The sequence below is a fragment of the Gadus macrocephalus genome, chromosome 6 (assembly GCF_031168955.1).
Source record: "Gadus macrocephalus chromosome 6, ASM3116895v1".
NCBI lineage: Eukaryota > Metazoa > Chordata > Actinopteri > Gadiformes > Gadidae > Gadus > Gadus macrocephalus.
The window spans coordinates 21391895-21404630 of NC_082387.1; the positions used below are offsets into that span (position 1 = coordinate 21391895).

At 43.9% G+C, this 12736-nt stretch overlaps 1 protein-coding gene across 1 annotated transcript; it reads right to left on the reverse strand.

The window, feature by feature from the left end:
• Positions 1-598: 598 nt before the first annotated feature.
• Positions 599-10076, reverse strand: asb6 (ankyrin repeat and SOCS box containing 6). The gene is made up of 6 exons (XM_060053504.1): positions 9957-10076; positions 9458-9581; positions 5978-6174; positions 1436-1542; positions 1096-1204; positions 599-750 (listed from the first exon to the last, which is right to left on the reverse strand). Exons 2-6 carry the CDS (start codon positions 9565-9567, stop codon positions 599-601), a joined length of 675 nt encoding a protein of 224 aa, XP_059909487.1. The 5' UTR covers positions 9568-9581; positions 9957-10076.
• Between the last annotated feature and the right edge of the window lie 2660 nt (positions 10077-12736).

The window sequence follows — 12736 nt, forward strand, 5'->3', positions numbered from 1 at the left end:
CACACACACACACACACACACACACACACACACACACACACACACACACACACACACACACACACACACACACACACACACACTCAAGCACAATCACACTTTCATACAAAAAACTATTTGGCGTATACCTCCCTCCAACCCGTGCATGACATGCATAATATTACAAACTGTAGTCTTGGGATGGCCGAGCCAATAATTTCCATGTGCCATGGACACATCAGAGGAAAATATACAATACGAAGATCTAGTTCAGTGATTCTGCCATTTAGGAATGTCCTACACCAACCAAGGAACCATCCGATGCTTCCTTGAAATGATGCCACATCTAGGTACCGAGTTACGATGTTTTCTACGCCTGCTAGATTTGCCACATATTTATGACACACCCTTGCAATTGAGGCCGCGATGATCTCGACGTCCACTAGGGCGGATTAAACTGGCTAAGGAGTGCCATCTAGTGGCGTATAAATATATTAGCGTCTTTTAACTGGAGAGACAAATCCAAAATAACACCCTTATAATCTGCCATTAGTGTCAAGGAAAATATCCTGTATTTCATGATCAAAAATGTATTCTAAATATAAACAACACATTGATTTTATATCAATGATAGCAAGCAAAAGGGGGCCGGGGGGGGGGGGGGGGGGGGGGGGGGGGTGGTACCTCTCTGGAGAAGCAGCTGGATGTTCTCTGCATTGTGCACCGTGAGTCCATCGCTGCTGGCCAGGGCATGCAGAAGAGCAGTTTTACCTTTCGGGAGCACAGAGCAAAATAAAGAGACATGCAACAGCTGAACTGAATGGAACATTTATACACATATAAGAAGAGAGTTCAAAAGTTTAAAGTCTGATAGGAGTAAACATAACAACACAAACATAAAAGTTGTGGCTGCATTAATGTGTATTGACTAGAAGAAGAGAAAACAGGCAAAGTTTCAAAGTTAAGAATTAAGTTGTGCAGTTTTAAGTAGTTGAAAACAGAGGGCTGTGCTGGCTGCCCATTGACTTCCATTATAAAATGGTACATTTATTAAGTTTCATTATTGAAATAAGTATACAATACATATGTATAAATACACACACTCAACAAACGTACCCAGTTTGTCCTGTGCGTTCACCTCCGCCCCCAGGTCCAGCAGGGTGTGCATACAGGCCAGCCGGTCCAAGTCCTCACTGGCCAGGTCCAAGGGACTACTCTCATGGATCTATGAAAATGGCTGGTTAGTGAGGTGAGGGTGTTCTGCATCCCTGACCAAATGTTCTGGGTTAGACCCCAATGGGTCCCCAGTCTTTGTGAGGCATCCCACAAGGCCTCACACAGACTGGCCTCACACAGACCGTCTCGTTAATGAAAATAAACTTAAAGGGGAGCCGTGTGAATGCAGGGGGACAGAGAGTCTCTGTGGTTAACACTGTGGGAGGGATACTGAGCTCACCCGGTCTCTCTTCTGGACGTCCGCCCCGTGGCCCACCAGCAGCCGCACCATGCTGGGCCGGCCCCTCAGCACGGCGATGTGCAGCGGGTTGTAGTAGGACACCGGGTCTGAGGGGGGGACCAGGAGGTAAGAGGATTGGAACGTGGAATTAAGAATGAATAAAGAATAAGCTTCTTTGAGTGGTAGGATTCAAAGAAACACAGCAAACCAAAGGCCTATACTTTTACTCACTTTTATTTTTCATTTCAGTGCTTTAATCATGAAGAGTTAGAGTTAAAAAATGCTGATTTTTCTTTTAGTTTTTTGTAACTATGCTCCTCCCCCCCCCACCACCAAAAGTATTTATTTCCTGTCAGTTTAGGGGAGGCCTTTAGAGGGCTTTGCATTATGGGTTGTTGTTTAGTGTGGTAATGAGAAGCCTTTGAAAATGTAACTGATGAAGGACTTCTACAAATACATTCGACTTTCAATGGTGGAATAGTGAGGCATAATTTGGGAAACGGAATAAAAAACAGAAAAAATGACAAAAGATTGGCTGGAGAGACGGTTGTCCTACAGACGGCAGCCGCCTGCGGCCTCGTCAGAGCCTGGAGACAGCCTGTTGGCATGGGAAACCTTGATTAATCTGGTGATGGACACGCTCCCAAGATGACAATCCACCGCCACACTGCGGAGGCGCCAGTGACAGATGACAGAGGACTGTCGCTGCTAAATCCAAAGTACCCAAAGCCAACGTGAAGATTTTGTGACTACAGCTACTGGTTCCCTTCAAGTCACAACCAGCACAACTAACTCGAGGACTTTAACGATGAATCCAGAGGATATACCTGGCACCGCGGTGAAGACAGAGGCATCGTGGGACAGTGTCAAACCAGTCAGAGGTTCAGAAAGCACACTGGGCGGCACATCATCAAGCGGCGTGTCATTGTCAAGCAATCATTTGATTGGTCGAGGACATGACGCCTGGATTACATCACAGCCACCGATCATGCAGACAGTCCTGTCGGAGAGGCTGCAATGCTGAGTCACCGTTAAGTCAGCCACTTATTATACCGTCGCCGGTTTGATCGATGAGCAGGTTGACTGGCTGCCATTGTTATTTTTATGTTATGGAGATGAATGGGGAGGCTTGGCTTGACACGCCGTTTAGTTATGATGAATTGTTGAGACAACGATGATGCTCAAGTTTCAGCCGGTATATTCCGGCCGCATAGCAGTGCATTTGTTCAATTTTCTTTTTTAATGATTTATTGCATCTTCTATGGAGTTTAACATAGTACATGCCATGTTATTAGTGTAACTAAAATACCTTGACCTTTAAAAAAAGTGTTTTCTTCATAATCCCTCCTATTATGTTCAAATAAACGTACAACTTTGATGTTTGGGGTCAATTTGAGCAATTTAAACATGCTTAAAAATTATTGTAACTGAAAGTCTTAACCAAGTTTCTCTCTCAGTTTCTTAAAGGTGGGGTATGGGATTTGCGAAACGCCAGCAGATTTTGAAAATACACAACTCAAATGGTCCTACCCCTTCTCCTTCAACGCTGACTCCACCCATTCCAAGTACATGGACGCGCAATCATGCACGAGCGCGAACACAGATGCGCGAGAGCGAGCCGTTAGCTAGTTAGCTAGCTCCAGTAGCTACCGCAGGATAACAACAGAAGCTTGCTCTGGGTCACGAGCTTTGAGTATGTGCACGAAGGGGTCGCGCGGGGAGTGCAGTACGACCGTTTGATTGACGTACTTACTGTCCAATGCCACTCGGTGGGTCTGGAAATCATTGGCTGGAGTTTTTCGAGCCCTGCCCGTTCCACAGATGATTGACTTGTTTACAAGTTACAAGCTACAAGCTACTCAACATTTTCATGTCAGTACTTCTAACTCAGTGGCTGTAAGTGGGTTATGATAAGGATTTCAAGTAATTTTGCAAAAATGGCCAAAAAAGAGAATTCCATACCCAACCTTTAAAGTGCGTATTGGAAGTTAGATACTGCAGTGAAGAATCATATAGGAAAAAAATTCGAATACACGATTATTTAGTTTTTATTAATAAATCTACACTACAAGTGGCATCTTGAGCCGTTTTTGTGATACAATTTTACTTCCGCATCTCAAACGCTCGTTTTCGAGCGTGACGTAGGAATTGGTAGACGGACATTCTAATCATCATAGACTACATAGGCAACATAACAACAATGGATAACAGTTTCGGACCACTTCCGTACAATTTTGAGCCAGCTAGCCGTGAGGGAGAACAGCAACCACCTAAAAGGGGGAGACACCATGGCAATAGGAGGGAGATAGAGTTGTGGTGTCAGGAGAATTATGGTGAACCAGGAGCGGCTGAACATCAACACGGCCACGGAGGAAGAGCTCATGACCCTGCCCGTGGTCAACCGCCCCGTGGCGCGGAGCATCGTGGAGTACCGGGACTGCATCGGGGGCTTCAAGAAGGTGGAGGACCTAGCGCTGGTGAGTGGGATAGTCGCCACCAAACTGGAGATTATTAAAGTGGAGATCTGCGTGTCGAGTAGGACCAGTTCGTCGCAGCACTCCCCGTCCTCCCTGTGGAGAGACCCGGAGCATATGTCCTCCTGCAGCGGCATGAACATCAATACCGCCACCCCGCCGCAGCTCATGAGCATCCGCGGCATCACGGAGAAAATCGCCCGGAACATTGTCGCCTATCGGACCCAACACGGTCCGTTCAAGAGCATCGAGGACCTGGTTCGGGTCGATCACATAAACTGCTCCCTACTGGACAAGATCCGTTTCCAGGTGTTTGTGGAGCGCTCAAGAACCCCGTCCACCAATACCAACGGCGGGCTGACCTACACCGGTCGGTCCCATCCGAGCCCAACCTCGTTCAGCCTCCGGAGCGACGACCTCGACCTCCCGCCGGGAGGACCCACGCAGATGGTGTCCCTGCGGCCCCGCGTGGCACCGGCCCCGGGCCCGCGGGACGGCCGGGCCGCGGTGCGCCTGGCCACCTGGGACCTTCAGCGCTGCTCCAGTGAAAAGGCCAACAACCCTGGCGTCAAAGAGGTCGTGTGTATGCCCCTACTGGAGAACGAGTGAGTACAACTAACGTGAGGGTTTGCAGGCTCGAAAGCCTGCTCCATCCTTTCTCCGATCGGGGAAACTGTGAAATCGGAGATGGTCGGACAGGAGGTCGGAGTTGGAACAACCCCCACAGATACAAAACCTCATCTCGTCGATTAGAAAAACCCCAAAACCACAGGGGGGGGGGGGGGGGGGGGGGGAATACAAGACCCCTCACCGCGGTAACTACTCACAACTACGCATAGAGCTGAGGCAGCAACAGCGACCGCGTCTACCAATTCCTACGTAATATGACCCGTTTGACGTAGGCCTATATCACATAAAAAAACAACGGTTTTTGAAGCCTTGCTCAAAATAGTCACTTTAAAACTGGATTTTTTGCCGATATACTTTTTTAAACTGATAAAATCCTGCATTTTAATTTCAAAGAGCAATTTTCAGAGAATGTTATGTATAAATATTTTTAAAAACATTAACTTCCAAAACGCACTTTAAGGACTTTCTACTGACCATCTTTATAGCCCAGTAAATAATACATGACTGCCCCCTACCTCCCCTTATACATATATACGTACGTATTGATCGTATATAACTATTACGAAATATGCAAATCACTGTACTGTATCTCATTCATAGACCTAAAATGAAAAACAAATAATGTTTTTGTGTTTGAAGGGCATTATGTTGATATTCAAATATAGTGATGTTTTTATACACAGGAAAATATAATATAGTTAAAATGCAGATTGTCATATGACTGCGGCTAGCATATCTGGTGGGGCCTGGAATCATTAAGATGACATTAGCTGGAGTCAGTCTATCCTTTCTTGTAACTGGGGATCAGCAGTTTTCCATTTTTGGATGTCATGTCAGTTGAGATATGAAAAGGGGGGTATAATTGTGTTTGAGAAACCACAGGAGGGTCAAAATGTCTTAACTCACTGGCTACATTCTCATCAGGAGGACACCCTGAAAGATCTACATGTGACAAATTTCATATACAACCCTGCTCACACTCAACAACTTGTAACTGCTAATAAGTAAGCATCAACAGGTGGCGAGGGTATTAACCATGGGAATAACATAGCCCCCTTCCTTCCTAGAACTCTCAACACAAAACTATTTTTTTTTCTCCAATTTCTTCAAATTTGAGCTGAAACTGGGAGCTTTTTTTTTTACCATAACTAGAGTGTGTATGCGGTGTGTATGTGCTTGCTTGCGGTGTATGCATGCGTTTGCGAGTGCTGTGTGTGTGTGTGTGTGTGAGCTGCAGGCTGCTTGGCACGTATGCGCACATGAGTAACTGGTGGACAGGCCTGCCACTATAGTAGTAAGATAACATAAAGGTGAGCAATAAGATGGGTACTCAATTGACCCCAAGGGGAAATTAGGTGAAGCAGAAATAAACAAAATGATGGTATAGAAGAGCCGTATTAAAATAAGTCTCATGAAATGAAGACGCATTGTGGCTCACCTTCAAAGTTCAGATTGGCTCCGTAGCGCAGCAGGATCTCAGCTGCGTAAACAAGGCCCTGTTCGGCCACTTTAAAAAGAGCATAGCTGATCCCTTCCTCAAACACGGAGGACGTGGACTCCCTGTCCAGCAGTTCCACCAGGGAGCTGCAGACAGAGCCCTGGTCCACCAGCTGGGTGCCTCGGATTAAAGTAAACCTGTGTTGAGAGCAGAGGCAGGAACATTTAATGACAATATTTATTATTTAATATCCATTCCATTATTTTTGAACTTTCCAATCATAATAATGACACATTCTGCTTAGTAGTGACTGTAGAACAACAAGTAAAACCTAACCTATTGACATGTTGGTTGCTGTGATTATCTCTTACTTTAGATGCGTCAATGGCGTACCTACAGTAGAAGTAATATGACCTCGCAGATAATAACACCCTTACCTCCCACCTCCCCAGGGGGATGGGGAAGTGGGTGGCCATATATAACTGTGCCCCCTTCCTACGTAGGAGTGGGCGCCGAAACTGACTCGCTCGTTTGGTAACTGTAGGCGGAGTACATTCAGAAATGCATATCTCACTCAAAAAATCATGTAGACTTTTTTCAAAATTTGTATGCGTGTGGGAGCACCAGAGACCCAAAGCAACACCCCAAATCCCAGGAAAATGGTGGGTGTTTTCCTGGGATTTGGGGTTGTTTTCATTACATGTCCCCTTTAGGAAAATGTAAATGGTTGTAAATAAATAAAGTGACAGCTGAAAGAAAAGCGCAAAGCATTGCTAAAAATGCAGAGATGTAAAATGAATTGAACTGACGAATCTGAAAGGTCAAATGTATTGCCCTGCACTGCTGAAAAATCTGAAAGGTCAATTGCATTGCAGTGCACAGTGCACCTGGAAGCTGAAGTCGAAAAATGACTGATGTTGAATTACATTACCTGAAGAATCAAAGTGCTGAAATACATTGTTACAAAAGATGGAAGCTAAACTGTAATACTAATACTATATAATACTAATAATAATACTGTCAAAGCTGGAAGATAGTAGTAGTAGTGGTGCTGCTAGTAGTAGCTGAAGTAGAAGTATTAGAAGTAGTAGTAGTCGCTGAAGTAGTAGTATAGTAGTTGAAGTAATAGTGGTACTAGCTGCACAAATGATATGCCTTATGAAGGGTATGGTATGTAGAAAGAATTAAAATAATCACGCTTATTTTCTTTTTAAACCGAAATTGTATGTACTTGCCTAATGCTGATTTTTACAGCCTAACGTTATTAAAAGTAGTCTAATGGGCTGGAGGAATTGTCCAATCTGGCAACGCCGCCTGAACGTAGTAAAAAGTAGTCCAATTGAGCGAGAAAAACTGCCCAATCTGGCAACACTGCCTGGCAGTGCCTGCACGTCCTCGTGCTCTCACCGGAGTGTCAATCAATGAGTCAAACTCAAAATAAGCCGACATGGATCTTAAACTGTGATTTTGAAAAAATGTTTAAAAGTTAATCGAAATTCTGTTTCCAGATTATTGAAGGTACAAGTGTGTAGATTTGTTAAACCTTTGAATAAAGGTTAACGATAAAATATTGACCAAGTTATGAAGTCTGAATTAGTGAGTGTCAGAGAAATGGGCGGACAGCTTTTTCTACTTTAAAGGTCCCATGGCATGCTACTTTATGGATGCTTTAATATAGATAGAGTAGTGGGCCCCTAACAAAGTATTTGAAGACGTTCCCGTAATTCAACTGTGGTGCAGAATTACAGCCACTACGAGCCAGTCGCACATTGAGCTTTCCCCAAACCCACCGTTTCAGTGTCAGTAGCTTTAAAGCAAATGAGGAGGAGAGAGGCGGGTCCAGGAGGAGGGAGGGGGTGTGGCCCTGAGCAGCTTGCGGCCACGCTACCATGCGCCCTGAGTACAGTAGATGTAATGGCGAAACGTACACAGCCTATGGCCGTGTTCTGTAAATATTCTAGAACACTCCGGGTTATTCCTGGAGCACTATATCTAAATAATATCATATCATACATAGATATCTATATTAGGAATGAACCGAATTTTCGGCCGAAAATTGCCCAAAAGTGCATTTTCGGTTTTCGCCCAAAATACTTTTAACACCGAAACAACACGGCCGAAACAGAAATTTGTGATGACGCAAACAAAAAGCGCGGCCAGCTTGTCTGGATAATAATAATATGTCTGCGGTGTGGACGTTTTTCAATGTTTCTGAGAGAGACCCACGTATAGCGATTTGCAAAAATTGGCATAATAATTTATTTCGGTGTTTCGGTTTTCGGCCTTGGTTTCCTCATTTTCGGTTTTCAGTTTCGGCCAAGAATTTTCATTTCGGTACATCCCTATCACGGCCAAAAGCTGTATGCGCCTCCAGACGATATTATGAATCTCAAACGATTGCGTCGGGTTCTCCGATGTCTCTGGTACTTCCACTTCCACATCAATCTGAAGTAGACTGAACCGCGACATGGAGGAGAAAGGGAATGTTGCCCGCGATTGTCTCCCGCCGGAGCCCCGCTGTCAAGGCACCACCGCCTCTGAGGCGGGCAGCACGGGGCACCAGCGCCCGGCGGAGGTGGTGCCTCCCGGGTGTGTTGCCTCGCGGCAGCAGGCGGCGGGCAGCGGGGCTCATGCAGAAGACAATCGCGGGCAACAATCCCTTTCTCCTCCATGTCGCGGTTCATGTACTTCAGGGAGGCAAAGCCAAAGTTCCTTTCCCCCAATTCCTTCTCAACCATGGCTGAGATAACCACCACTACGAGTCTCATTGTTGAAATACCAGAGACGTAAGAGAACCCGACGTGGTGTTATGCGCCGTAGCACCAACAGCAGAACAGTTATCCAAATAACAAAGAAGTGTACAACACATGCGTTACAGTGTGTGTAATCTCACACACACACACACACACACACACACACACACACACACACACACACACACACACACACACACACACACACACACACACACACACACACACACACACACACACACACACACACACACACACACACACGCGGCGCTCGCACGGTAGTAGGTCATTGTCTCATTGGCGGGCCAAATTCTCTGGCCATGCAAGGCAGAGAAAGGGGAGGTAACTTGGCCCCTTATGCCTGAGCTTCCGTTTTTTCAAAGGCGAGCAGGATACCTAGTGCTCGTTTTCCACCGAACGCAAGTTTTTATCATAGTCAGGCTAGGGGAACTCTAGGGGAGTGGTATATTTCTTATTAACAACTCTTTAACACATTCTAAAAAAAAAAGTCCTTAGAAATGTGTTCCTTTATTTGTATCTTCTAGTGTAGTTGATGAAACACATGGCTAAAATCTAACTTCAAACAAAGCAGTAGCGCTGAACAACATTTCAAAAGATTGAAAAGAAAGAAGATTTTTTTTTATACATTTATACATAAAGGACATGGAGATAACAACAGATACAGACAGTAACGTTAACGATGTATACTGAGCCGTAAAGGACGTACCTCTCCTCATCCCGACTGGCTCCCTCCTCAAGCCCCACGGTCACCAGAATGGCATCGACTAGTGGCTGGTACTCAAAAACGATCCTGCGGAACCCATGGAGAAAAGGCATCTCTCCTCTACACACTAGAAAGAGACATATACAAATGTAATACTTTTATTTGGGAACAATACATGAAGATGTAATTATATTAAATTGTCACATTTGGATCGAACACTAAAACAGCTGGCAAATGTTCACAATATGATATCTAAATAAATGTCCAAATACACCGTTACTACCCCTACATTATTTGAATGGTTTTCTTTAGTTTTAATGTGTGCTCTCTCGAACGTACACGACCTAGGAGTCGGAGTGATATTATTAGTAATATAATATAATATAAAATAATATATCGTCCGTCGGCCAAGAGCTCAAATGATATGAATATGAATGTGTTTAACTAAGACAAGGGTGGTTTGGCCAGAGAAGTAGTATCTGATCTGGGGTCTCCTTTTTACCAAAGACCAGGCTGGAGGTGCTATCTGGGGTTTGTTGTTTACCAGACTGCTTTACGCCGCGGGTGCGTCATTCTTTTAAGTTCGTCTAGAACAGCCAACAGCGACGGTGTCAAAGGTTCCGGTGACAAAGGTTCTCCCTACCGACCGCTGAAGCGCAGAGAAAAACGACCACATGGTTGCACTGTTGGTAAAAGCGTCTTTGAACAAATGTATGTATATTTTTAGAACTATCATCTGAATATAAAGATATAAAACCAAATAGATGTAATTAAATATGAATCAAGATATCTGCTTTGACCATGATGAGTAATTTCACTCATTTGTGACTCAAACTAATTGCCATCTGTGTTTTCTGTAGAGAGAACCCGATATATAACAAGGAAGAATGACGTAACCGACACAAAAAATAAGAATTTTGTATTAATTCATTAAACACACGCACACACACACACACACACACACACACACACACACACACACACACACACACACACACACACACACACACACACACACACACACACACACACACACACACACACACACACACACACACACACACACACACGAATATATCATGAGATTTTGTCTTCATTCAAACCTTTCCTTTTTTTAAAGATGAACTCTGTCATTAGGTGGCAGCATTGTTGCATAACTAAAAATGCAAAATATATTTGCTGCAAATATTTTTTTCCTTTATGAAATCCATATGGGGAATATTTAAAAAGAAATTCAACCTTCTTTTGCATCTGCTACCCGAATCGGATTTGTCCTTTGCCCACCCAGTACACTCAACCATGACACTTCAAACCGCATATCAAGATAAGGAAATACAGGACTCTAATTAAAGGTCTTTGTATAATTTCATACAATTAGTTCAAGATCACTTGTATTTTGATGTCCTTTTTTATTATTATTTAATTCATTGGGCATCGTCAGTTCGAGAGCCCGTCTTGCTGTGAAGTCTCAGAATATTTGAATACGCTCTCAATTCAGTTAAGCCCCAAATCTAGTTTTGAAGCTTCCACTCATGAATAACCAATTTCCGTTTTCTTTGTTTTCTATCTGCAATTGGTGAGTTCTTCAGTCTTTGCTCACACCTGTCTTGGTCCTTTGATGATGATGCAGATAATCCTGTGTTCAACTTTCAAGTTAATTTGTCATTTTGACACCACAGAGTTGTTGTGGGTAACCCTATCTGATATCTGACTTCCCAACTGTGGGTGGCGTGACACATTCGGCACATTGACCATGGAACAAATGTCTTCGGCTGTCAAGGCTTTTGCCTTTCACTTCCCAGCTCAAAATAAAAACAGGTGCAAGACGCAGAACTCAGAAAAGTGTGTGTCACAGCAAAACTTCCAGAACATTTGAACAATACATTTTGACACGTATCACATTTTTTATTTCCCGAAATAGGGGCTTAGACTGTAAAACTATAATAAGAATCATTTATTGTGTTATTTCTTATGTGCCTTCTCAAGCAATGTATTGAAAGAGCATTTACCAGCCACACAGCAACATCAAACATAAAAGTGATACTTGCAGAACATCCCTTTTCTCTGGGACACTTTGAAATTGGTGGAAGCTTGAATGCAGGGAAAACCTGACATGGACAGAGGCTAAGAAATGGGACTGAGATAACTTAGCTTGGAGTAAATTGGCTCTTTATTAAATGCAGCCACAATCTACCACGACTGGTATCGGAATTACATTGCAGTCTAAAAATGGTAAAAGAATAAATTAAAGAACAAAAGAAAAGGAGGCATGCACCATAAGACTTGTTTTTGTTCCCTGGAGGACTGATATGGTGGCTGTGCCATGGAACGACTCATTACCAGAGTACAACAAAGTAAAACCAAAAATCTATTAAGCATTTAGCTCCTGCTTGGCCTCCTCTCCATTCCCCTTAGTTTACCAGCCACCATTGCTGCCAGCGACGCCGCGGGCATGGACGAGATGTACTCGGCGTATACTGCTGTTGTATAAAACCTCTGTAGTTTGGTCTGCAGAAGGAGAAGTTAATGACCACAAATCCAATGCTATGTTTACAGATGTATTAGGACGTACTATATTAGTTAGTACGCACATATTGCATGCTCCACGCCCTTGAACTTAAAAATAGTACTTATCATCGTGTAGTGTCTTATCTTAGCTTTGTTTTATACAGGGCATGGTTTAACCTATGAATCGTTAGTGCTTGGCACTTGGTTCTATGAATATCCTTACTTTACCAACAGCCATATATTGTTGTTTCTCTTTCTTTTGGTAAATGTACTTATTGTAAGTCGCTTTGGATAAAAGCGTAAAGTAGTTGGACAACTAATGCAGAGCTTTTTGAAAACCAACGGCAGCAGACTAGTCGGTGCCATTGGCGAGGTGAAGGTGGACGCAGAGAGGAGATAATGGACTTCAGGAGCGTTTCTATGAGTTCTGAATTGAACACAGATTTGTTGGAACAGTTCGTTCTGGCTGGGCCTTAATATCTTTTTTGTGCTGCACATTTTATTGAAGAGAGAGAAGATTGCATGCTGAAATGATCAGCATTTGAAAGGTCAGAGAAAGTTAAGCACACCCAAAGTAGGCCATACCACGTTCTGGCAGATAAGGAATAACTGTCTGTGTGAGAGAGAATGCAGAGAGTTCACCTTGTCCCATTTGGAAGACTGCTCAGCTGTCACTCAAAAAGAGAGAGCAGCGTCACAACCAGCAGCTCTTCTCCCCAGGTTCAGGAAGATTCATACGGGAACGTCCAAACATGCTCTCCCACCCAACAGCCA